Below are 26202 nucleotides of genomic sequence, written 5' to 3'. Positions count from 1 at the left end.
AGTTTGTAAACAGCAAAGATTTAAGTTATCACATAGGTGCCCAGTGCCTCCTGCTCCTTTTCAGACTCTGAACATGCCCACAGGCAGAACTTTACCCGTCAAGCTGCCCTGACCGGGGCTACAAATGTGACTTTTGACACCAGCCATGTATTTTGGACAAATATGCCCACAGAGGAAACCCGACTGCTACACATCTCATTGATACCAGTGAGTGCTCCCAGACTCCATGTCTTTTGAAGGCAATGATGCTAGGAAAATCTCCTTTTCTTCCTCCTTTAACACATACAAGGACTAAGAGGAACAACAGCTTCTACGGATAACGTTGCCCATCAAGAAAGAGTGAACACAAAGGAGATTTTCTGTGCAAGCATGAGAAAATATCTGTAGCATAACATATCTGGAAAGAGAAGCCTGCGTAAAGTTTAATTCGCCAAAACTTGTGTCCCCAGTTACGCATCAACTTTGCTTCTGTTCAACGAAAATCACAGCAAAACTAGATTCTTCACAATAATTTCTGTGGTTTTGGTTTTTAATAAAAACACACCCACAGTGATACCAGTAATTAGATGACCTCAACCTGTCTTCCTCTTGGCACATAACTAAACATCTCATTTTCCTTCCTTCCAAGCCACATGTTCTCTATTTATTTTTTTAGTAGTGAGATCACATCTTTTCCAAGTCAAGAACTCGAATCAAATTTTGCCATGTACACTGAATTTCAATATCAATAAAACAATGCAAAAGTAGGTACCTAAAATTATTCAGTTAAGGCACAAGTAACAAGCAGAATATTCCTGTTCAGAACTCACAAGCAATACAACTGTGCTACCCGTACACACACAGCTAAAAATCCAAGCCGGACTCTACAGGTCTTTAACATACAGAAACATAGAGCTGATGTGCCAAAAGCTCATGATAATAACTTTATGTGATAGGGGAGGATAAAGGAAGCCACGCCATCCACGACAGCCAAAATTTTCCATTATCTAGACTGAGAGAATGATAGGGAGGTGAGCCCCTGGCCCAGGTTGCCTGGAGAAGCCACATCTGCCTCATCCCTGGAGGTGTTCAAGGCCAGGTTGGATGGAGCTTGGAGCAACTGGATCCAGTGGGAGGTGTCCCTGCCCATGGCAGGGCTTGAAACTGGATGAGCTTTAAGGTCCCTTCCAACCCAAACCATTCTATGATTCTATGAAAACAACAAAGCAGCAATTTGAACACGAGCCGTGCACTTTCAGTTATAAAAAGTGCTGAAACTCTCAAGTTGTGGTCAGCATTAGATGAAGTTTACAAGCCAAGCACCAGCAGCTGGTATAGCCTCAGAGCTCTCTTGCTTGCTAACAGTTTCCAGCTTCTGCAATCTACGTCAAACTTGAGAGGAAGGCTGGTCCAAAACGTAGACACCACTTCCTGAAGTTCTTCACAACCATGAATGTTACTGGACTGCTTAATACCAAGCGCGTGAATGAGGTCTAAACTAACGACACCACCAGGTACCAAACAATGTAGGGCTGCAGAATGCAACACTGAGGGGAAGTGGAGAGGAACAGGCAAAGGAACAACCTTGGGTCCTTTTGCAGTACATCATTTCCACAAGGTCTTGTGAAACCTTCAAGAGGAATTGATGAGGTTTCTACAATGCACTCAAACACCTACTTCCTTTAAACACTTAAATGCTGATGGTAAACAAGTTAATTTGTCTCAAACAGTGCTTTAGCATTCAACTTTGCCATTCAAGGTACATGTAAAGAACAACCTCATCGAGTTAAGAGACACCTCCAATTCTGCCTGACTTACAGTACAGTTGGAATAAGAGTTGACCGAGAAAGATTCAATTTGAGTGATGAGAAGGGCACTCAGCATATCAAAACTCAAACAGAAAAGGCTTGACTGCAATTAGAATGACACGCCTAAAAAGGCCTCTGCAAGAATAAGTGGAAAAAACACCACCGAAATATTCCCTCGATTTTAAAGAGGCTGCCAAGGATTAAGAGGTCCAGATAAGGAGATAGATGCTCAGAGAACTGACCTATCCAGTTGATTCTGGTGCCTCAACTACTGCTTCCTCGGAGTCAGTGAACATTGCACAACGAACCATATCAACAAATTGAGCCGATGCATTTGACTCCTGAATAAAACCAGCTTCACTAAGCACCATGAATAGGTTCGAAATATGCTCCTTGGACACAGACAAATTGTGCTACGGACAGCAACCCTTGTTCTTCAACAGAAATTATCACACAGTGGGTTTAAAACCTTAATAAAAACACAGTCGGTTCCTATAAGGAAGCCACGTTAAGCAAGCACACGAGTCAGAGTACACACTTCTCATGTGCAACAGAAACCAGTTTGCTTGTTACCCCTTGAAAGCAACCAGAAGAGAAGAAGCAGACCCACTGTGTTTCAATAACGTCACAAACCTCAACAGCAAGTTCTGCAAACCCTTCATTCTCACAGCCTGTAGAAAACATTCCCGAAGGAGTAACTTGCAAAGACACCTCAAATAGTTAACAGACAGGCCAAAACTGCTCTGATTTTATTATCAAACGAGCATCTCTGTTTACCAAGTAGACCAAAATTAGCCAAGATAAGCATTCAAACAAAGCTACGTAACTAGGAACGGCTGCCTCTTGAGCAAACTCGGTCATTTTGTAGCACGGCAGCAACAAAACCAGTTGCGTTTTCCTTGTTTCTCTACGTGTGCACTTGCAGCATCGTGACAATATACAAAGGAATGTTCCCAGCCCTGGGAACAGCTGCCCCTCAGCGAGCTACCCTGCCTTCCTCAGGGACCAGCAACGGGGAAGGGAATTGAGCAAAAACCAGCCCACATTTTCAATTAGGTGTGATGGCAACACATGCAACAATCCATGTTTTTAAACCACCACCCAAACGTCCAAGCTTGCCTGGCTTATGCTTCACTCCCTCAGGAAGAAGCCTTTTACAGAGACATTTTGGACTTTAAAAATACCAATAAAGCATTTCAAGCTTAGCATAAAGATTCTGAGAAGCTGGCCTGTGGAGAACCCTAAAACTGACTTCAGTGATTTTCATTTTCCAAACTCAAGAGTAGGAAATAATCAAAAAGCAGTTTTTCCCCCTCGGTTTTGAAGAAAGAATACGTTATCTACTCATTCAAGAGAAAAAATATAGATTTTTCCAGGCGTGGAATTGAGTCTTTCCCCTAAAGATCCTGCAGCTTGCCTTGACCAATCTCTGGATTTACAATATTTCTCTCCAGTGCTGCTTTGTTAGACTTGTACGAATGCAGGAGCTGGGTAACCAGTGTAGAAAAGCTGTGAGAACGCGTACAGAGCGCTATCCCAGGCACAAGGTAGAGAAACACAGCAAAAATCATTAGCTAAAAACACTGCCACTGGGTTAGGTACATGCTCATAAAGTAAGGAAGAAGTGCATGATAAGCTCTTCCCTTCCAGCTCAGACCCCTTTACACAATTGGGAAGAGCCATAGTTCCTTCCTTCCTTCTTTTGAGACTTTCTTTATTGAAATTCCATCTCATTTCATCCTAAGCCAACAGGGAAAGCAATCCTACTCAAACATCTCTTATCTCCTGCTGAATTTGTATTTGGCCTCTCTTCAGCTCACAATGAAGGTGACCTACAATGGCATTTCTCTACATCCGTTTTAGACGCTGAACGGCATCAGTACCCTGTTTACGGAAGCTTTATCTCAAAGCCTTACAAGTACTCTACCGTTCTTCCGCCTCATCCCAAGCAGTTGGTGACTCCACCACCTATTCTTCAAATATAATCTGCAGCAATGAACCCATTATCTACTGCCCAGACCATGTCTGTGAGAACCAATCCTCAATCTCATGCTTTTGTGTAAAAACTACCAATTGTTTCCACCAGCCAATGCCTTCTTACGCTAAACACTGCTTTATTTGCTAAAGATACTGATAAAGGAGCAAGCAAGACTAACACAAACGAGTGTCAGCTCTCATGGTTGACCCAACCTCTGCACTTCATCAAGTTCAAGGCACTGCAAGGAAATAATACAGCTGAAGGTGAAAATCCTGCTGTGCAGGGATGGAAAGGGTCATTTTCTGTCCATCCTGTACATGACCATAGGCAGCTGCAGTAGGAACGGTTAATACTGACAGAAAGGAGAACCTGAAGCAAAAGAGGCTGAAAGACAGGAAAACACCAGGCAGCTTATGGAGAACATTATGGGGAAAATATTTGGACAAGAATCAACTCGCGTAGGAAATTCATCAGTCACATCTGAAACCAGGGATGCACGAATGCTTTGACAGCGCCAGCTAATTATGCAGACTAACGAATCGGGTCGCAAATGACACAGATACAGCACACAGATACAGCAAGCAAGTCTGAAAAGCAAACACGTGAGCTACTAAACATGCACACCAGTATTTTTTTATGTGCACCTGCCATTTCATTTACTTGGCCCACAAAACTGACCCATTTCCAACACCTTCCATTCATGCAGTCCCTCTCACCACTGGTTGCATGAGCACTGTGTGAGCCTAGCAATTTACTATGCTACTAAAAAGACTTTTAATTTGGATGTGTGTAAAACCTGACTGACATCTGAAAGGCTTTTCACTGCCAAAACTTTCCTCCTGTACTATCAAACTGAACAACTCTAAGATTTTAAAAGTAATGCCTACACCCAAGAGCTTTTGGATGCTGCCTATGAGCAGAACTGTGAAGGCAATGCATGTTTAGAAGAGGCTACATTAACTTGCGATGGACATAAGAGCAGCCTTGGCTTTCTTCGTGACATCATGGCAGAGAGGGGCCACAGCCAAAGACTGGCTGTGTGGCTGTGAAGATGCGACAGTACCCCTCAAAACCACCCCTCTACAATTTAAAATGCCAAGGTGATAAAAGCTTTTTTTTCAGGCCAACCTTCTCCTTTGAGCAGATGAGGCTGTCAGGTCTAACATAGGCTGACGTCCACACCTTTATCACATGCACAGGGATGAAGATGCACGTTCTTACAAGCTGTATCTGCAAATTAAACCGATTTTCCATGCTCCAACTACCTTTCCCACATCTACACTCGTCTTGCCCTCAAAGAAACACTGGCACCTCCCAAAAGAGTTTATTTATCCCAGCCTCTCTCTGTAGATGGTGATCAAAGCTCATCACGAGCACAGCAGGGCACAACTATAAACCCTGTCTTCTGTAGACACAGCCAACACGAAGTGATTTCTTGGCATAGACATCATTTAATGTGTCTTTAAAAAAGTCATCTACTCTGCCTCCTTTAGCATCTACTGCAGGAGATTCAGACACCGCATGCATAAACAATGCAGGGAAAAGAAAAAGAGAAGCTGAATGCACAAGCCCGCAGGGCAGTTGCATGAGGTTTGCCCATCAGCCCTGCTGCTCTGCTCCTGGAGGGGAGAAAGGTGGCGAGGTGACAGTCCCCAAAGGCTGCAGGCAACTCCAGTGATGCTCTCACTCTGCGCTACTTTTAGGGCCCTGAACCCAGCATCACTAAAGGCTTTAGACTCCAGCATGGTGAGCTTGGCCTTGATTCTCAGCACTGAACAGTAGAATCGTAGAATTGTTTGGTTGGAAAAGACCTTTGAGACCATGAAGCCCAACCCTACCTGTCCAGTACTAAACCATTCCTGAGCACCTCATCTACCTGCCTTTTAAATCCCTTCAAGGATGGGGACACCACCACCTCCCTGGGCGGCCATTTCAGTGCCCAAGAACCCTTTCAAGTGAAGAAATCTTTCCTAATAACCAATCTGAACCTCCCCTGGCACGACTTGAGGCCATTTCCTCTCATCCCATCGCTTGTTAGTTTGGAGAAAAAACCAATATCCACCTCACTACAAACTCCTTTCAGGTCCTTGTAGACAGTGATGAGGTCTCCCCTCAACCTCCTTTTCTCCAGGCTAAACAACCCCAGGTCCCTCAGGCGCCTCTCATAAGGCTCGTGCTCCAGCCCTTCACCAGCTCTGTTGCTTCTCAACAGACATCACAAGATGAATCAAAATCCCAGGAAGAACATTACAAGGGGTTTTCTTTTATGCTGTCTTCTGGATGCCTGTGCCTACTCCCTGGGTCACCCCATAAATAATGCTAGATTTCACTAACAATTCACTGGGATTTCCTCAAGCAATGGATTTACCAGCACACCTAGCTGGGCTAGGAAATCAACAGCTGTTGCCCATCACACCATCAGGCCAAAAGGTCTGGTGTCTTGCCCTCGGCAGAAGCCATTTCCTGGCCTTTTAAAAGGCAGAGGAGGGGAGAATTTCAGCTACCCCAGTGCAGGTAGTGGGACAGGGAGGTGGTCTTCCCAATTCCCATGCCACTGAGTTTTGTTGTTTAAGGTTAGATTTCACACTCCCAATGTTCGTGTAACTACACACATTTACCACAGAGGGTTCCATTCAGACTTTCACTGGTTTTGCCACTTTTAAGGAAAAGGCTTTGTGCTGAGGTCACTAACGCATCCCTGTTCATTCAGAAAAGGATAACCTGAACAGCTACAAAGCAGATGCTCAGCCTCACCACCCAGTACCCAAACACCAGACTCGCCAGCAGACAAGCACATCCCAGATTCTTCCCCTGTCCAGTTTTAGGGCTGCTGGCACCACTGGGATACACACATGGTTCCCACCAGGCACTACCCACACCCACCCTCTCTCCCAACCAGTGCCCCCCCCAGCATCTACGGGGATACAACAGCAGAGCCCAGATTCTCCTGACCAGGTCTGCATCCTCCAATCCAAACCCTCCCCTCTTTCACCAACCTGTTCAGCTCCTGCTCAGCTCACCCAAAAAATTTCACTCTCCCCTTCCCCTCCTGCAAACCCTGCAGCTCCTGGCTTTACCTCACCCCCCCTCAAACCCTGCAAACCCCATGCCTCCAAGCTGATGTCCCCCATCCCCGCCATAATCCCACCCCAACCTTCACCTCCCCATCCTCACCCTCCCTGCAAACCCTTCACCTCCCCATCCTCACCCTCCCTGCAAACCCTTCACCTCCCCATCCTCACCCTCCCTGCAAACCCTTCACCCCCCCATCCTCTCCCTCTCTGCAAACCCTTCACCCCCCCATCCTCTCCCTCTCTGTAACCCCCTCCCCTCTAGGCTTTCCCCCACTCAAACCCCTTATGCCCCATAACCCCTCCCTCAACCTACAGGGCTCTCCCTTCCCGCAACCCCCTCACCTCCAAGCTTCCCCCCCCAAATTAACCCCCCTCTGCCCCATAACCCCTCCCCAACCCCTCCACACCCCAAAATTCACACCTCTCCCTCTCTGCAAACCCTCCACCTCCAGTGTTTCCCCTCCCAACCCCCTTCTGCCCCACAGCTCTCCCCGCTACAAACCCCTCACCTCGAAGCTTATCCCCCCTCAATTACACCCCTTCTGCCCCATAACCCCCCCAACCCCCAGACATTCCACTTCCCCCCCTCTCCCCCTCTGCCCCTCCTCACCCCCCGGCTTATCCCCACACACAGAGCGCCCCCTCTGCCCCACACCCCCTCCTCACGCCCCTTCCCCCCCTCTCCTCCCCCCACCTTATCCATGAGCTTCCAGCACTTCTCCACCATCTTCTTGTCCACAGCGCCGGGCTGGTGCGGCCCGAGGTGGTGGTGGTGCGGCTGGAAAGCGTCCTTCATCAACCCGATCAGCCCCCCGGGGCCTTTCTTCAGCGGCGCCGACATCGGGGCCCGCACACCCGGCCCCTCGCCCCGTCTCCGGTACCGGGCCCTGCAGGGGAACCGGGGCGGTGGCGGCGGGGGCGCCGGGCGCTAGGACCGCTCCGCCTTCCTCCCGGACACACCGCGCGCTGATTGGTTACGTTCCCCCCTCAGCACATGGTAACGCCCCCTCTGCTGGAGTTGATTGGTTATGATCTCCACTGCGCGCCTGGCAACGCCCCCTCCGGCGGCGCTGATTGGCTGCACTCCCCTCTCCGCGCGAATAGCACCACCCCCTCCCCTCCGCTAGGGAGGAGCCGCCGCTGATTGGCTGCGCACTTCCCCGCCCAGGAGGAGGCGGTGCTTGATTGGCTGCACGCCCCTCCCTCTGCGTGGGAGGAGGCGGAGTTGATTGGTCGAGGGGGAAGAGGCGGAGGCGCACGCGCAGTGCGGAAGTGAAGGCGGTGCGGCGGCCATGTTTGGTGCGGGTGGGGCGGGGTCGCCATGGGAACGGTAATGGCCGCGGTCTGTTCGGCACCATCCCCGTCCCCCTGTTCCGGAGGTGGCAACGCGGCATCGCTTCTCCTTTCCAGCAGCGGCGTTCCCTCTTTGTTCGATAGCCCAGGGAGACGGCAGCATCCCACCGTGATCCCGGCGGGAATGGGGCTGGCATCAACCCCTCCCAAGCGAGGGCAGCATCCCACCGTGATCCCGCTGGGAATGGGACTGGCACCTATCCAGCCCAGCCCAAGCCAGGGCAGCATCCCAGCTGTGATCCCACTGGGATTGGGGCTGGTACCCCTCCAACCCAGCCCAAGCCAGGGCAGCATCCCAGCTGCAATCCCGCTGTGAAAAGGGCTGGTACCCACCCGGCCCAGCCTGGTGAAGGCAGCATCCCAAATCCCAGACGTGATCCCGCTGGGAACAGGACTGGCACTCAACCAACCCACCCCAACAAACCCTGGGCAAGGGCAGCATCCCTGCTGTGATCCCATTGGGAATGGGGCTGACATCAACCTCAACCCACCCCATCCCACCCAGGCGAGGGCAGCATCCCAAATCCCAACCATGATCCCAACGGGAATGGGGCTGCCACCCACCTCAAATCCATCCCAATACATTTCATCTCACCCCAACCTACCGCAGTGAGGGAAGCATCGCAGCTGTGATCCCACAGGGAGTGGGGCTGGCACCCACCCAATCCACCCAGGGCAAAGGCAGCGTCCCAGCTGTGATCCCACCACGAGTGGGGTTGGATCCCATCCCAACTCACTCAGGGAGCAGTGATCCCACCAGGAACGGCGCTGGCTCCCACCCCAGGAGCGGCCAGGACCTCACCCCCAATTGTGTATAGGATGTGGGGGAGAGGATGCAGGATGGAGAATGGAGGATACGGGATAGAGAATGCGGGATGCGGGAAGGAGGACAACAGAGGATGGAGAATGCAGGAAGAAGGTTGGAGGATGCAGGAAGGAGGATGGAGAATGGAAGATGCAGGATGGAGGGTGTGGGATGAAGATTGGAACATGCAGGAAAGAGGATGTGGGTGGAAGGTGAAGGATGCATCATGCGGGATGCAGGATGGGGATGTGGGATGCAGCGGTGCCCCAGGCACTGGCCCTGCTCTCCTGCACTGCTGGGGCTGTGCTCAGCTGCAGAGGCCACGCAGGAGCACAGCCAGCCTCGGGGAGCTGAACTATCGTGGCCTTCACAGGGATGAAAATGGGAACAGCCAACAGTGCTGTGGGGCACCTGGAAGGCACCCGGCGGCTGTTGCTGCCTTTGAGGTGTCACTCTACAAAGGCAGCAGGAAGAGCTCCCTCAGGAGCTGCTTTCCCGTTACCCACAGCTCCAACGGGTCCCCGGAGACAGGAGCATGTGCAGACCAGGAGGGTGAGAGCAGGGAGAAGAACGGGGAGAGAAAGGAGACGAGAGAGCAGGTCAGGCTTTTGCCAGAGCTGACAACGCGAAACCTTCAGAAACTACGACATGGGCTTGAAAGTAAGTGCAGTTCTGTTTCTCCACTGCCTTCAGATCCTCTTTTCAGCCTTTTTCCCAGACAGAGGAACACTTCCTTTACGTAAAACCAGCTGAGGCTGGTACAGCACGGCACCAGCCTGACGGCACTGGCTTTGAGGAGGGGAGAAGGCAAAACCAGAAGAGCAGATGCTGCAGTTTGGCCAACCTCACTCTGGGAAGCGAGAGCTCCTGGGATTTGGCTGGAGCCTAGGGGAGGGACAGCACAGCCTCATCCTCTGCGGAGCTGGGCTCCTCCCCGGACGGAGCTCACCTCTTCGCTTCCCCTGCAGCATCGATGCACCCCATCTCACACAGGAGCTGGAAGCTCGGAGATATGCTTTAGCAGTGGACAGATACGGTTGGATTTGATGATCTCAAAGGTCTTTTCCAACCAAACAGTTCCATAATTCCCTGACTCCTGGGGTGCCAGGTGTGCAAGGCCACAGCAGCATGGAAAAGCCGCTGTCGTGGTACACAGGAGGGATGCACCGCGCTCTGCCTGTGGTGCTGGCCGCGGGGAGGTTGTCCAGGCTGTCCCTCTCCTCCCATCCCTGCACATCGTCAATCAGTGTGGTTGTGTCCCAGCAAAGCACTGTGCTGCTTTCTTCCACCGGTGGATGCGCTTCCAGAGCTGATGGTTCACGATGAGTTCCCACATCGCACACAGATGAGCAGGAGCGCTGGAAGCAGCGTGCAGCGCTGGATAGAGCGAGCGAGCCTGGCGTAGCTGGTTTATAAAACTCTCAGTCTTGATTTTATTGCCTTTAGTAAAGGTTAGTAAATGTTTCTGGGACAGGCCACTCCTTGTCTGGCTTTAATTACCTGGGCAAATTTTCCTAAGGATTATATCGACCTCAAATATGTCAACATTTATTGAGCCTGTGTTTCTGAGGCTTTTCCCATTAGATGCTAATGGATTCTGGCTAGTAATCAAGCCGGATTGACCACCTGAGGGTGCCCTGGCCAGCTCGGGGATACCACAAGTACCTGGGGAGGGGAAGGGGGAGGGTTACATCGGCTCTGTGGAGCCAAATGTAAAAATCACCATGGCTCCAATCCAACCTACGTGGTAGGCAGAAGCTGGCAGTGAAGAGCTCGGGCAGAGGCTGTAGAACCTAGAGAAGGCACGGGAAGACAAGCAAGACGTTCATGAAGGTGAGGGCAGAAGTGGAAAGGGGCAGTGGGACAGATGCAGGGACCTTGCTTTGGCTTTGAGCGCCCATCCCCAAACCAGGCGCTGTTGGCTGGCCCTGCTGCCAGCGTGCAAAGGCTCTGGGCACGGAGCCCTTGCTTCCCGGGTATGTGGTACAGGCAGAGGACACAACAGAGGCAGAGACTTCCCTGCCTGCAAAAGCCATTGCCTCGCTGCTTCCGTTAGTGTTCAGAAGGGGCTGATTTTAGCAGAGGTGAAACCTCAGCCAGAGAGAGGTTTGCGGTCTTTGCCGCATGCAAAACTCTGTGCTCATTTTCACTCTCCCACACTCAAAAGAGAGGTACAACTTTCCCTTTAGGGCTCTCTCTTTCCCTCCAGGGGTCCCTCATGCCCACCCCGGTGTGCACGCACCGCTGCTCCTCATGCATCACGCTGCGAGGGGAGTCCTCGGGTCACACCTGGCTGCAGCCCCTGCCTGGGATCCAAGCACAGGGTCTGCCTGCTTGTCCCTCTCGTAGTCCCCGCGTTTGTCCCCTTTTCCCCTTTCCCAGAAATGACTTGGCAACACCAGGAGCTGTGGAAGCAGCCAGCACTTGGAAGGGAAGGTGAAGAGCATCACCAGGAGCGCGGTGTGGCCCCGCAGCTCACCTGCCCCACGCTGGTGGGGTGGGGATGGGCTTCTCTCCAGAGCAGCAAAGAGCACTTTTGGGGAGCGAGAGGAGATGGGACTCACTTACCCTGTACTGTCAGCGCGGTGGGATGAGCGGGATACAGGATAGAAGAGGTGGGATGCAGCATCGGTGCAGCCCATGGCGAGGGCATGGCGCTGCTCCCCGGAGCTGCTGGGGCGGCAGCGGACACCGAGCAGGAGCAAAGCCAGTCTCAGGGAGCTGAACCAGCATCTCCTTCACAAGGGTGGAAATGGGAACAGCCAGTAGCGCTGTGGGGCACCTGGGAGGCTCCCAGCTGCCGTCGGTGCCTTTGAGGCATCTCTCTCTGCAAAGGCATGGGGAGGAAAAGCCCTCTGGAGCTGCTCTCGCTGTTATCCACAGCTCAGCTCCAACAGGTCCCTGGGGCGGGAGCACACATGGACCAGGAGGACGCATGGACCAGGAGGGTGAGAGCAGGCGGTAGAACAGGGAGAGAAATGAGACCAGGGAGTAGGTCAAGCTTTTGGCCCCTCGTTATGCCTTCACCTCGCCGGTGAGGTGGAGAAGGGGCTCCAGGGCAGCAAAGAGCACTTGAGGGGAGCGAGGGGAGGTGGGAACCATTCACACTGTGCTGTCAGCGCAGCGGGAGCTGAAGGAAAGCCTGGGATGCGCTGTTAAGTCACCATCCTCTCCATAACGTTACCCACATGAACAGCAGAGTGGATTTGTCCTTTAATCACACCCCACATGGGTGAAACAGGAAGAGTACTGTGACGGGGCGGACACCCACTGCCCACAGGAAGGATGGGAGGAGGAGCACAAGCGAGATGTCCATGCAGGAGCGGACTGCAGCCAACAGTGAGAAGTGCAGATCCCACCAGTGTCCTGTTGGCCTCCGTTGCTCTCTTTCCCTTACACCCACTGGCCGGGACGCTAGCCATGGGCCACTCTGGGCTCCCCAGTCTCCTGGTCACAGTGTAGAGGATGGTGCTCTGGCTCTCCTGGCAGCTCCCAGAGCCTGGAGCTGGGCAAGGGCTTCAGTGCCAGGTGGGCAAAGGCACGGCTCTGTCTCCAGGCTGCAAGAAGCCACCACCAAAGCTTGGGAAGAGCCTTGGTCGGCCAAGCTGAGTCTCGAGGTGGTGTGATGCTGCGAGCCCCATTGCAGGCATGGAAATGCAGCAGCTGTGCATGCGATGGCCATGCTGTGCTCTTCGGGAAGCCGGACAGGGGCCACAGATGGGCTGGACGTGGTCTGGGTCAAAGTGCTATGTGAGGGAGCGTGGCTGGATCTGGATGCTCCTGGGCTGCTAAAACGCCTGGTGCAGCCTTCTCTGCTCCTCTTGGTGCGAGTTCTGCAGGGACACAGCGGGGTCGTTGTGGGCAGAACCCACCCACCCACCCCACCCGACCCCACCCTTGCCCCACAGGTGGGATGGAGGGGTATTTCTGCCCTGCCCCTGCTGCCGGCGGCACGGGGACCAGGGCTCAGAGCAGCACTGCTGAGAGAGCCTGGAGAGAGGCGTTACCTGTGTGAAGCCTATACGGTTGGCAGCAGCCACCAGCCAGGAGCCAGGTCCCTTTGATCCCACCTCAACGTGACAGAGTCCAGGGGAGCCACTAGGAGAGGGCAGGGAGGGCGTGCTGGAGCCTGAGGCAGGGTCACTGTCCTCAAAGGACAGCAAAGGGGACAAGCCGATCTGGAAGAGCAGAAGAAGGATTGCCATGCAGCTCCTGGTGCTCCATGGCAAGCCAGATCCCCCAAGGAGGACCTCATTGTGCAGGCTTGGGGGCAAGACAAAGAACCATGGAATGGTTTGGGTCAGAAGGGACCTCAAAGCCCACCCAGTCCCACCCCTGCCATTGGCAGGGACACCTCCCACTGGATCAGGGGCTCCAAGCCCCATCCAACCTGGCCTTGAACACTTCCGGGGATGGGGCAGCCACAACTCCCCTGGACAACCTGTTTCAGGGCCTCCCCACCCTCATTGTGAAGAATTTCTTCCTAGTGTCTAATCTGAATCTTTCCCCCTCCAATTCAAAGCCATCATGCAACCTTGCAGCACCTCCAGCCAGGGCAGGACCACTCTGGGTCCCCAAAACCTACCGAGTGGTAGAACTCATCGCCAGCGGGATCGATGACCAGCATCGTCACCTGGTCGTCATTGGCTCGGATCCTGAGCACCGTCTGCTGGTGGTCCAGCCCCTCAATGCTCTCACCATTCACAGCCAGGAGACGATCCCCTTCCTTCATCCCTGCCTGCTCAGCTGGCAGCCCCGCGTCCACGTCCCACAGGAACTGGCCTGGCGCAGTGGGACAGGAGATGCTCACAGAGGTGTTCAGCCACGGGGGAACCAGCACCGCTGCCCCCCAAATGCAGGTGGGGAGAGGGTCCTGCTGTGGGCACAGGGCTTGCAGCTATTCCCAACCCTCGCTCGTGCCTTGCTCATGTACAGAACGTCTCCTCACCCCTCACCTGTGGCTCCTGACCTGCAGTCGTCCTCCTTGAGTAGAAACCCGTAGCCCGCCGGACCCTTCACCATGTGCAGCTCCCGTGCCTTGAAGGGGAGCCAGGAGGTGTCCGCCGTGACGGCCGTGACCCGCAGACCCCGCAGACGGTAGAACTCCTCCACGGCACTGGATGCCACCAGCAGTGTCACCTTGCTGCCACTCTGCTTAAGCTGGACGGGAAGCACAGGACTCTTAGGACGTGTCCAGCTATGGTTGCCCAATACCCTTTCCGGGAACACGCACCTTTCGGGTGAGCTGCGTGTGTGAGATGCTCCTCACGCTGTCCCCGTTCAGCTCCAGGAGCCAGGAGCCCTGCGGTACCCCCGCTTTCTCCGCCGGCCCGTCCTGCCGCACTGACAGCTGGAAGGTACCCTTCATGCCTGCAGGGAGGACAATCACAGAATAGAAGCACCAGGTTGGAAAAGACCTCCGAGATCATCGAGAAGAGAGAGTTTGGGGTGAGTGGGGCACTGCCTTGGGGAGGTTCACAGAGCCAGCATCCCTACCACATGCTTTACCTTCCGGACATGACACGCTGAAGCCAAAACCGTTTTTGTCCCGTGTGACGTGACAGAGGCGCGGGCGGATGTCAGCCGGCAGCATCTGGGACAGGTCCCTGCCCAAGGCTTTGGCTGCTTCATAGGAGTCACCATCCAACACTGCCAGTAGGACCTGGTTCCCACTGGCCTTGATCTTCTGCACCACCTGGAAGAGCCCAGGCTGTGACCGCCGGGCAGGGCACCTCTCCAAACTGCCGCGTGTGGGATCTGGATCCCGGGGAGCAGCAGTGTCCTGCATCCTCTGTGCCCCAGGGAAGGACCAGGGCATTCCCAAAGCCTGAGGTGCTCCCAGCTTACCCTGTGGTGCTCCATGTGGTCCACGAAGTGGCCGTTGACCTGGAGGAGCCGGTCGCCGTCCTGCAGCCCCCTGCGCTGGGCCACCCCCCCGAGCTCGACCTGCCGGATGATGTGGCCTCGGCAGCCCAGCTCCTCGTGGAGGCTGAAGCCGAAGGTCTCCGCGCTGCCCTTGCTCAGGAGGTAGAAGCGGGGCTCCTCCATATCCTTGGCATCTGCGTGGAAGGACAGACCATGAGGAGGACCTTGCCGGGATCCTAGCGTGGGTTCTGTGGGATCTCTCCATCCCTGCTGCTTGACGCATCCTCCTCCCCACAGCTCCCTGCGAGAGAGCCCGAGCCCCAGCGCTGCCAGAACCCCGTGCTGACCCAGGGCAACCCTGGGGAGATGAGGGTATTTACCCGTGTCCTCAGCCAGCGACAAGGCAGGGTTGTCAATCCCATCTTTGGGGTTAAATTCAAATTTTCTGCAATGATAAAGGGCAGGTGAGGCCACATCAGTGGTGCAGCACAGCTTTCCCCACCCCGAGCCTCGCCATGGGGACCCTCATTCCTCCCAGAAGGGGCCAACTGGGGCCACAGTTCCAGTGCCTCCTCTTCCTTTGGGAAAGCCAAGAGGGGATCTCCCAGGTCGGATGGGACCTTGAGCAGCCCAGTCCAGTGGGAGGCCCATGACAGGGAGCTGGAACTGGACAGGCTTTGAGGTTCCTTCCAGCCCAGCCCAAATCAACCCATTCTATGGTTCTATGACTGTCCCTCATGTCTCTTCTGAGCTACCAACTCAGGGAAGACCTTCCTGGGGGAGGCGGCTGAGATGGGCGGCCATGACCCACACCTTCTCAGCTGAGGATGTGCCTCAGCACTGCCCAGTTGTGGGACCACGAGCCCCAGGAAGCCCCCGGCCAGGGCGAGCTCAGGACTTACATGATAGACTTCTTGTCACCTTCGAGCCCTGCAGAGGGAGAGGAGATGTCAGCGGAGGAGATGGCAGGCTAGGAGCAGACCCCACACCTGCAAGCACTCCAGGCTTGTCCAGGCTGAGCATGCCATGCCAGGTTGGTGGGTTTGCCAAGTCCACACAGCCCCTCCAGCCCTTCTGCCCCGGGCTGCAGCTCAGCCCTTGGCCCCACCACCAGCGTCCTCTTGCATTTCAAAGCAGCAAGGCAGCAGCTGCTTGGGTCCAACGGGCACCCCCTACCCAGCCAGCCAAGTGGAAGTTAGTCCTGGGAGCTCACCAGGCTTTTGAGCGAGGGACGAGAAGGGTCACCAAGGCCCCAAAGAAGCCAGCTGGAGGAGGAGATGGAGACGGAGACCTTCCCCTACTCATCCTCCCCATTAAACACCTCCCCGCCTCTTCCAGCACAACAACCCCAAACCCAAGGAGAAGAGACTCCTGCCAAGGCTTCCACAACGTCCATCTGCATTATCCTGGATGGCTGTAGCTCCATCCCATGGCTCGGACATTGCCTTGCTCTGCGAGGAGGCAGGACCTGGAGATGTGCCTGTGGGAAGGGTCTCTAGAAGATGAAGCCCCGCTGCCCCAGCACGTACCTTTCGTTTGCTTCATGGTTGCAGGGAATGGGAGAGGGAGCAAGGTACAGGGTGAAGTGGCAAGGAAGCCAGAGTCCCCGCCTCTTCCAAGACGCTGGAGTTTAATGATTAAACAGCCCCAAGTCTCCCCTGCCCTCCCAGCCCCGGGGCACTGCCAGCCCTTTCCCAGCAGAGCTTGGAGGGGGAAGCAGTGCCCGGGGACCCCAGACTCAGGAACAGATCCTGGTGTCCCAGCTTCCACCTGCCCTCCAAGGGCAGCACGTGGTGGGAAAGACCGGCTGGTTTGGCACAGGCTGGGGCAGAAGTGGACTGCCCCGTTGTAACCCTGCGAGGTGGGGAAGGGCTGGAGCCCTCCACCCCAACTGCTGGAGGAATGGCTGCAAGAGCACCTCCATGTTCTTCCGGCAGGAAGGACCCAGAGAGGAGATCAAGTCTTGGCAATGGTGTGTTTTGGTGGAAACAAAGCGGTTGGCTTTAATGCTACCAAAGGTTTCACAAGCAAGCCTGAGTCCTGCCCCTCTGCCGCTTCTGCAGCTCGTGGCTGGGTCTCTACAAGCCCAGAAGAACAAGTCCCCTCTGCTCCTGGCCTACAGTTTGCCCTCACTTCGGCCTTGCCCGCAGGCGAGGGCTGAGCCCCACGTACCCAGCACCTTTGACAGCCTTGGTAGCACCCAGCCACTGGGCATCTCCACGTGGGAAAGGGTGCAGGGGCCACACTCTAGCTTTTCCTCCTCCCTGGCCAGGTGGGTGGATAGCAGGTTAGAGGCTCCCATGCTGCAGCTTCCCCAGCATCTTCTTGACCTCGCTCTCAACTCGTAGGAACTTTGCTTTCCTCCAGGGATTGGCAGTCTGTCTCCTGCTGCTCTCCAGGTCCTGCAGGAGGAGGGCAAGGTGCTGCTGAACCCGCTCGCGGTCCCAGAAAGGCAGGTTCTTCTGCACCACGTTCAGGATGTTGGACCAGTAGTCGGAGACGTCGGTGCCTGCTGTGAGGAAGACCAGTGCTCTGACGCCGTCGCGGTCCATGCGCAGGCTGTGAAGCGCCCGTTTGCCTTCCTCGCTGATGTCGTTGAAGTACAGACTGTGGGGGTGGAGAGAAAACCAACGGGAGATGCTGTGAGGGCTGAGGGCAGGACACAGAGGAGGGGGAGACTCCCCACTTGCTGCCACTGGGTAGGAGGCGTCTCCTGCGAGAGTGAAGAGATGGGGCAGAGCGAACTCACTGCACTTTGTCCAGCGTCGCGTGATTTTTAGCCACCTCCACTACTTGCAGGGCGGCTGCGTCCGTCAACGAGTTGTAGCCCAGGTTGAGCTCCTGGAGGTGCTGGTTCTTAGCCAGGTGCTGAGCAATGACTTCTGCGCCCCGGTCGCCCAGCGTGGTGTGCAGCAGGGACAAATAGGTCAGCGAGCGGTTGCCTGCCAGCCCCTCGGCCAGGTATTGTGCCCCCTGCTCACCCACGGGGTTATTCGCCAACCTGTGAACACAGGAGCTCGGGGCAATGCCGAGGCTGGGAAGGGGATGTGGGGGACAGCAGAGACGGCTTCACGCAAGGACAGAGGCAGTACTCACCGCAGGTTGCTCACCACACACTTGTCATGCAGGAGCAGGTCACGGATTTCCTTGCAGGCATCAGAGCCCAGGCTGTTGAGCTGCAGACTGAGCAGAGCGAGACACGGGGGTGGCAGGACCAAAATGATCATTACCTGTGGGGCTGGCAACCCTGCTCTCTCCTTTTTTCATGGTCATCCCCATCGCCACCCTACCTGGGCTCCCTAAACAAGGCCACCTCTCCAAAAGGGAGCGCATTGAAGCCACCCCAGAGGTCGGGTAGGACCAGCCGGCAGAGCCAGCAGCAGCGAGGGACGAGAAGGGGGTGCAGGGTCTGCGGGAGGTGCGTGAAGGTGTGAGGAGGGATCAGGACCCCACCGAGCCCTCCTGAGCATCTGGAGGAAGGAATTGCCGCACAGCCCTGCTGCACAGCCGTATCCATCTCTGGTGAGCACGGCTCGCCACCGCCTGGGCGGCAGCAAGAGTGCAGTTCCACAAATGGACTGGAACGGAACGCGTCCCTTTGCGCAGCCCAGACTCCCACCCTTGGGCGGCGAATCTCCTGCCCGGAGTTAGCAGAACCAATCCTGCTAAGCGAGGATGCTGGGTGGCTCGGGGAGGCCAAGGAATGGGAGGGAGCTGGTCTTCCAGGGGAACCTGTGCTACCAGATGCAGAAGAGCTGCCGAGGAGCCTGCAGGAGGGTGTGTTGGGACTGCAAATCCCAGCATGCAGTGCCCAGCAGGGCTGCTCGGGGAGCGTTGCATGTTGGATGCTGTAGTCCTCTAGGTCTACACTGAGGAGAAACAAAGGCCATCCCTGCCTTGGCCATGCTCAGGCTCCTAGCACAGCCCTGTGAGCGGCAGAGGTGAGGGGGAACCCGGGTCTTGAGCACTGTCCAAGGGCAGAAGAAGGTGGTACTCACTGGAGAGCTTTGCATCGCAGCAGGACGGGGAAGAGAATCCTCAGACTGCTGGCATCAAGGTTGCAGGAGGTCAGGTTCAGCTCCTCCACCTCATGGCATGTGGTGCCCATGACAGACGCCAGGACAGAGCACTTGAGAGGAGTCATCTTGACGGATGAGAGGTTGACGGTCCGAAGGGAGCGGATGGCCTCCACTGTGAAGCGCTCGTTCTGGAACTCATGCAGGAAGAAGAGGTAGTCCATCAGCTCGGAGGGGGGCAGCCCCTTGCGGCTGTTCCTGATGACCGTCTTCTTCATGGCTTTGGCAATCTCAAAGGCTGCCATGTTCTGGATGGAGCAGCCCAGCTGCTGCAGGATGGCACGGTTCCGGCGGGACAGTAACCCACCCATGAAGATGGGGAAGAGCTCAAAGACCTCATCATCAGAGGCCTCATCAGGGTGGCGCATGGGGCCCTCCACACCTAGGATGCTGGAATTGATTTGGTCCAAGACATCATCGTTGTAGTAGTCCTCCTCTTTGAACAGTTCTTCTGCCATGGTGTGGGCAATAGCATCCCGCTCCTTCCCGCTCAGCCGGGAGAAGTAGCGAGGGAAGATTTTGAGCAGGTTGAAGAGCACTGGCAGGAAGCGCAAGGGCAGCACCTTGGAGATGATACTCAGAACCACAGTGACCTCTTCGCTCACCTTCCCAATGACCTCCGACAGCTCCTTTCCCACTCTCTGTGCCAGGGTTTTCTTCTCGCCCAGCACCACATACAGGGCCGCCAGGTACTCCTGCATAGCAGGGATGGTGAAGACAAAGGTGTGCCCTTTGCCTGGCTGCACACAGGGAGTGAGGAAGAAGCGGAAGACGTCACTTCGGAAGACCTCCAGGAGGTTGAGCTCACTTTCAGTCTTCATCTCCACCTCAAAGCACCGCTGCAGGTCATCCTCTGAGAAGCAGGTCTTGCGGGACATCACCCCTTCATAGGCCAGCTTCCCCACTGTCTTGGCCACATACTTCATCATGGAGATGTTGGTGGGGTCTGTGCTGTCCAGGACCTCCCCACTGAAGTTGAGCCTCAGGAAGCTGGTGTAGATGCCAGTCAGGGTCTGGCTGGGAGGAACCGTCCTGGTGAAGTAGAGGAAGTGCAGCGTGGTGCACACCAGCCAGCAGTAAGAGGGCAAGAAGCAAGCAGCAGCTATTTGGTTGTGGCGCTCCAAGTTCCTCGACAACATCTCCACCAAGTTCTCCTGCTCACCTGAGCTGTTACCCATGTTGTCCTCTCCGGTGCAGCCAGGCTGGCTGAGACGCATCTGGAAGTACAGCTTCTGCAGGTTGGTGTCGGAGAAGCCACAGATCTCGGCATAGCGGCCCACATATTTGCCAGGGATCCGGCGCACCGCCGATGGGCGCGTGGTGACGATGATGCTGGCCTGCAAGCAGAGGGCTTGGTGAGTTTGAAGGTGCTCAGCAGGGTCCCAAGGACATAACCCACACATCGGTGCACAAGGTTCCCACCATCCAGGGGGTTCAAGAAGCTGCTGCCCAAAGGGCGTTGGTTCAAATCTGACCCAGCAGAGGGGACAGAAGAGCTTTCCCCATCCCCTACTGGACACCTACCAAGTCTGGGAGACCACAGCCCAGCAACCAGGGACCTTACTAGGTGCCCGAGACCTTACCAGGCCTCTCCAAAGATTCCACAGAGATAAACCAGTAGCAGAGACACGAGGACACCTTGGTGTACCCCCAGGAATTCCCCCCAGGAATGGAGGCTGCTTTTTGCTCACAGCCAAGCTGGACTGCAAGCACTTAGCACAACGGCCATGCAACGGTCCAGGGTTGACCTTTCTCCAGCATGAAGGAGCTGGATGGAGACACTGACCTCTGGCAGGAGATATTTTCGCAGCAGGTTGACCACGATGGCAGAGTGAGGCACAGGCTCATTGGGGTCACAGCAGAGCTCCGTGCCAGCCAGCCTGAAGTCCAAGTTGAGGCGCTCCAGGCCATTGAGGATGAAAAGCACCTTGAGGTTGGAGGTGTCCAGCATTGGCACCACATCCCGGAGGTGCTGGTACTTCTTGGTTATGAGGCGCCGCAGTGAGATCGGGGCGTGACTATGGGACAAGTCCTCGCAGGAGAAGGGGATGACCAGCTCAAAGCGGGGTAGGCGACCGTGGCACCAGTCCACCACCATCTTCTTGATGAGGGTGCTCTTCCCTGTGCCCACAGTGCCATACAGCACCACGTTCTTCACCTGCCGCCCACAGGCATCCACATCAAAAAGGTTCTGGACGGTGATAACCTGGCTGCAGGGCTGCTGGAGCTGGTTCTGGATGGTTAAGTCAGGGGAGGGCTTCAGGATCTCCTCCAGGGAGCTCTCCCGGATCACTGGGTCCACATGGACTGCATCCAGTGAGAAGGAAGGGCCGAACTGCCTCTCTTCGTTGGGCTGGTGGCTGAACCATGCAGACAGGCTCTTCTGGTGTTTCTTGATGGCATCTGGGAAGAGGAAAGTTCTTGAGAAGAGAAGGGCTTCTTCTCGCTGGCAGGGGACTGGGGAAGTAGCCTGCCCCAAGCCACTGCAGTGAGCTGGCTACAGAGAGAAGGACTCATTTCTTGCTAACCCTTGCACATAGAACTATTAAGGTTGGAAAAGCTCACCTAGTTCAGCCGCCAGCCCAACAGCTATGTCTACATGTTTTTTGAACACCTCCAGAGATGGAGACCCCACCGCTGCCCTGGGCTTCATAACTCTTTCAGTAAAGACATATTTTCTAATACCCAATCTGACCCTCCCCTGGCACAACTCGAGGCCATTTCCTCTCCTCCTATCACTTGTTACTTGAGAGAGGAGACGGGCACCCACCTCACCACAACCAACTTTCAGGGAGCGGTAGAGAGCCATGAGGTCTCAGCCCTCACAGTGCCCAAGACCGCAGCTTCCCCCAACCCACCACGTAGGACCCTCCATCCTCTTCACTGCAGGGCTGCAAGCTTACCAGAAGGAGCCACATTCCTCAGCCGGGATGGCCTGTGGTGAGAGGAGCTGGCGTGGCCAGAATGGTCCTGGGACCCTCCTTGGTAGTGGACACAGCCCCTGCAAGAGGAGGGAGAGTGTCACGAGGAGGGCAGGGGCCAGCAGCTCCAAGCGCTGCTCGAGGCAGGACACGGGTGAGAGCACGGGAGCGGCGAGTGGAGCCAGCTCCCCCTTTCCTTCCCCAACACCAAGGCAAGGGCAGGGCTGGCAGCTGGAGGCAGGTCAGCGAGCCACGCGCCGTGCATCTGACGCCGTGCATCCCGCACGTGCCGTGCATCCGACGCCGTGCATCCCACACGCGCCGAGCATCCCGCACGCGCCGAGCATCCGACGCCATGCATCCCGCACACGCCATGCATCCGACGCCATGCATCCCGCACGCGCCATGCATCCCGCACGCGCCTTGCATCCGACGCCATGCATCCCACACGCGCCATGCATCCTCTGCAAAGCCATGGCGAGGCAGAGAACCTGGGCTGAGTTCAGAGCAGGCAGCGAGCTGGGTCTGGGTTGGTTTCCAGGTGGAGGCAATGCAGCCTCCCTGCCCGCAGAGCCCCAGTGGTCCCACGGCTCAGCTCAGTGCCCGTGGCAAAGAGCCGTGGGGCAGAAGAAACCATATCCCCGCTGTGTGGCACCGACCTGGGGAGGGAGATGCTGCTGGTGCAAAGGATCTTCCTGAGGAAGGAGCTGCCTGGAGCACCTGGAGGGAGCAGAAGGTGCACGTAGTGAGGGATGGCCCTTTCCAGCCCAGCAGAGCCAACGCTGCCCAACTCTCGCTGCGGTGACCCACGGACAGCACGGGAGGAACGTCCACCAGGAACAGAGCTTCCCTGACATCTTCGGGGTCACCGTCCTGCAGGCACAGAGCTCAGCTCACCTGGCACTGGGGCGGCGCACAGGTACACGCTCCGGGTCCCTCTGCTCCCTGGTGGGGATCGGCACAGCGGTGTCCAGCTGCCCCAGGGCAGGCAGCTCGGGTATCGCATGGCCTGCGACATCCTCTGCCTGAAAGAGAGGGGACAGCCCTGGTTCCCTGGACCTCCTGGTTCCCTGCGCCAGCGCATCTTTGTGGCTTGAGGCTGTAGCTCCCCCCTCCCCATCCAAGGGGTGCCTGGATCAGGAACCACCTATGCCTACATCGGACCCCACAAACCCCCCAGCCGTGGGGAGCGGGGTGGTGCTGGAGCAGGGCTGTGCTGGCTGGAGCACATCCTTCCGGACTCTCAGCAGGGTGAGGGAGGGAATTCTGCACCTCTCCTCTGCTCTTGGGAGACCTCACCTGCAGCCCCGTGTTCAGTTCTGGAGCCCTCAGCGCAGGCGGGATATGGAGCTGTTGGAGCAAGTCCAGAGGAGGCCACGGAGATGATCCGAGGGCTGGAGAACCTTCCGCACCAGGGCAGGCCAAGAGAGTTGGGATTGTTCAGGCTGGAGAAGAGAAGGCTCCAGGGAGACCTTAGAGCAGCTTCCAGCACTGAAAGGGGCTCCAGGAAAGCTGGGGAGGGGCTCTGGATCAGGGGGTGCAGGTGGACAGGATGAGGGTGAACGGTTTTCAGCTGAAAGAGGGGAGATTGAGATGAGATCTTAGGCAGAAATGTTTTGCTGTGAGGGTGGGGAGGCCCTGGCCCAGGCTGCCCAGAGCAGTGGTGGCTGCCGCATCCCTGGAGGGGTTCCAGGCCAGGTTGGATGGGGCTTGGAGCCCCTGATCCAGTGGGAGGTGTCCCTGCCCAGGGCAGGGGTGGGACTGGGTGGGCTTTGAGGTCCCTTCCAACCCAACCCATTCTATGACCCAGCACCCTTCACAGACCTACCTGGGCATTACCAGGTGAATTGTGGTGGGAGGGCTGCAAAGCAGGACCCCAGGGAGGTGCTCTCCCTTCTGGGCAATCCTGCCTGGCCCTAAACCCACCTGCAGGGCATCTGCTTGGAGCAGGCACCTAATTCAGGGGGGCACAAGGGGCAGAGGGTGATCTCCTCCCTCGTAGCAGTCAAGAGTCACTGGGCTGTAACGGCACAGCTCTAACACCCATCATAACCGAGGGAACAGAAGTGCTGGGGAGAGGGCACTCTTCCTCCTCCCAGCCTTGACATTCTAAGGCTTTTTATTAGAACAAACCAACTCCCCTCCCCGAACTGCCATGAAATGTGTGAAATGAGGAGCTGGGGCTGGGAGAGCCCGCGAGGAGGGGCTTTGGAAAGGCAGAATGAAGCTGATCCCACATCCACGTGCCCAGTGGCTCCCCCAGTCTGGCACTGGTGTGCCCCAGGGCTGCCTTGGGGTGTCTGCCCTGACCAGCGATGCTGTCCTCAGGTGAGAAGCCCTCACCACGTCCTCGGCAGCCGCTGAACCCACTCAATGGGCCTTGCCAGCTCGAGGCTGCAGCGCGAAGGGATGCTGAGCGCAGCGTCCTCGCATTCCAAGCAGCCAGGGAGGCTGCAGCCAGCAGGAGCGGTGGCACGGCTGGCGGGGGGCTCAGCTGGTCCCTCCAGGCTGCACAGTGCCTTTTCCCCAGGGAAAGCACCCATCCATGGTCTCAGGTGCTTTGGGCAGCTGCCCTGCTTGTGCCTGGCTCTGTGGGGATGCAATCGGCAGCTCTGCTCCGAGGGGATTCGGTGCAGCAGTGCTCTGCTCAGACTTACCTGCCCCGATGAGACACGGTCCGATCCGGCAGAACTGGCTGTGCCGGTGCTGACTCAAGCTCCCACCACGGCTCAGCAGGGTGAGCCTTCAGGAGCAGAATTTGTAGTCACAGCCCCTGCCATCCTGAGAAACTGAGGCACAGGGGGAAGGCTGTTAGCAAACCTATAGCTGGGTGCAAATCTCTGCCTTTGTCTGCCCCAGGAGAGGATGAGCAGGGTGAGGGATTGCTCGCACCTCCCACAGCCTGGGCTGCTTGCAGTCCCTCCGGGTGGAGAAACTGAGGCACAGGGGTGAGGGCAATGGAGATGACCTTGAACTTGACTATCCTGCCCTTCAGGCCTTTGCAGCAAGAGAACCCCAATGCATCCCATTCCCTGCTCCCAGCACCCTCTGCCGAGCGGAGAGCCCCGTGCCGCCCGCCTGCTGCGACCCCCCTTCAAGGACCCCCTCTGGGCCACGCTCCATCCCTCCCACCTCGCTTCTTCCAGGAGGGACGCGCAGCTGAAACGCTGGTGGTGCTGCGACCTGGAACCCAGGGCAATGGAGAGGCTGGCACTGAGCACGGCGAGAATGACGGCCACGCCGAGTGCAGCGAGATTACCTCCAGCAGGACTCCTCGCCCGGAGGCTGAGCCCGCATCCCTGTGCTCGTGCTGCCAGGCACGGAGCCCATGGAGGAGAGAGAGCCCAGTTCTGCTCAGCCACCTCCTTCCCTCCCTGTCTTGGGAAGAAGCTCCTCTTCGGAGGCGGCTGTTGTGCAGCTCTAACTTCCTGCAATGCCGTCCTGTCCCGTCCTGCCCCGCGCACGCCAGCTCCGCCAAGCAACGTGGGAGAGCGGCCGCGGCCAATGCTTTGGGGACGCGGCAAAGAACCAGCATGGAAAAGCACCTGTACCTCCAACCACAGGGACAGATGCAGTGTGGAGAGGGTGCTGGGCTCTTACCAGCGGTGCTGCGAGGTGAGGTTTGCTCTGACACAGCTCCTGGCTCTGCGTCCCCAGCTGGTGCCGCAAGGACAAGTGAATCCCCTCGTGCTCAGCCACCACCGCCTCACACAGATGAGAGAGCGGGACAACAGCAACCCCACGGGGAAAGGAGCGCCGAGGAAGCTGTGCTGGCAAGGCGGCACCGCCTGATTTTGCCCAGCTGTGTAACACACACACACACAGACATGCGCACATACACCCAAACAGATACACCTACCCTCTCGCTGCCTGCAGATCTGCTCCAGCGACCCAGGGAAGCGGTGCTGAGCTCAGAGCCAGTGCTCTCTGCGGCATCACATGCACCCTGCTCGATCCCTGGGTGTCATCCTGGGAATTGCCATCCCACCCACAGGGTGCTGGGGCCAGGGATTCACACCTTGGGAACCCCAGAGGTCACGCTTGCACCCCAAAACCCTGCATATAACCCACACCTACATGAGCATCCCCGTTACCTTGGCGCAGGCTGCACCCATCCCCAGCACCCACCTCAGACCCACTGCAGGGATGCCCGTGCGTCTCCCCCTTCACGCACACCCTCTGGCCGCTCAGGGAGAGGAGGCATCCAGGCGCTACACTATAAATATAAGTTTTATTGATGTGTGAAATCCAACAAGTACAGCTGGCATCTCAGAAAGACCACAATAAGCCACAACATCTCCACCTGCTCGGCAGCTCCCGGGGCATTCCTGACACCGGTGAGT

The 26202-nt window shown here is 56.4% G+C and overlaps 3 protein-coding genes across 6 annotated transcripts in view; all 3 read right to left on the bottom strand.

Moving 5' to 3' along the window:
• CBL (Cbl proto-oncogene) overlaps positions 1 to 7787 on the bottom strand; it is a 45020-nt gene extending 37233 nt beyond the window's left edge. Inside the window, exon 1 of the mRNA XM_054087051.1 lies at positions 7534 to 7787. Within this exon, the coding sequence (XP_053943026.1) occupies positions 7534 to 7680 (147 nt within the window). The 5' untranslated portion in view covers positions 7681 to 7787. The remainder of the gene's footprint in view (positions 1 to 7533) is intronic.
• A 1261-nt stretch (positions 7788 to 9048) lies between these two features.
• Positions 9049 to 17165, bottom strand: NHERF4 (NHERF family PDZ scaffold protein 4). 2 transcript variants are annotated; one of them, XM_054086931.1, is made up of 10 exons: positions 17035 to 17165; positions 15765 to 15792; positions 15243 to 15307; positions 14845 to 15056; positions 14506 to 14692; positions 14231 to 14367; positions 13953 to 14157; positions 13583 to 13779; positions 13005 to 13175; positions 9049 to 12830 (listed from the first exon to the last, which is right to left on the bottom strand). In XM_054086931.1, the coding sequence occupies exons 1-10, from the start codon at positions 17162 to 17164 to the stop codon at positions 12786 to 12788; spliced, it is 1377 nt and encodes a 458-aa protein (XP_053942906.1). In that variant the 5' UTR covers position 17165; the 3' UTR covers positions 9049 to 12785. The 2 variants fall into 2 exon arrangements, with proteins under 2 accessions (XP_053942906.1, XP_053942907.1); XM_054086932.1 differs by lacking the exon at positions 17035 to 17165 and adding an exon at positions 16392 to 16547.
• NLRX1 (NLR family member X1) lies at positions 17151 to 25781 on the bottom strand. 3 transcript variants are annotated; one of them, XM_054086923.1, is made up of 10 exons: positions 25460 to 25781; positions 23159 to 24648; positions 22757 to 22884; positions 22519 to 22579; positions 21842 to 21939; positions 20725 to 21341; positions 18861 to 20275; positions 17959 to 18045; positions 17612 to 17863; positions 17151 to 17469 (listed from the first exon to the last, which is right to left on the bottom strand). In XM_054086923.1, exons 3-10 carry the CDS (start codon positions 22875 to 22877, stop codon positions 17151 to 17153), a joined length of 2970 nt encoding a protein of 989 aa, XP_053942898.1. In that variant the 5' UTR covers positions 22878 to 22884; positions 23159 to 24648; positions 25460 to 25781. The 3 variants fall into 3 exon arrangements, with proteins under 3 accessions (XP_053942898.1, XP_053942897.1, XP_053942899.1); XM_054086922.1 differs by lacking the exon at positions 25460 to 25781 and adding an exon at positions 25119 to 25397; XM_054086924.1 differs by lacking the exon at positions 25460 to 25781 and adding an exon at positions 24992 to 25111.
• Positions 25782 to 26202: the final 421 nt, after the last annotated feature.

Source organism: Cuculus canorus, chromosome 23, assembly GCF_017976375.1.
Source record: "Cuculus canorus isolate bCucCan1 chromosome 23, bCucCan1.pri, whole genome shotgun sequence".
NCBI classification, from domain to species: Eukaryota; Metazoa; Chordata; class Aves; order Cuculiformes; family Cuculidae; genus Cuculus; species Cuculus canorus.
The sequence above is the reverse complement of the archived record's forward strand: the minus strand, read 5'-3'. Positions and strand labels throughout refer to the sequence as shown.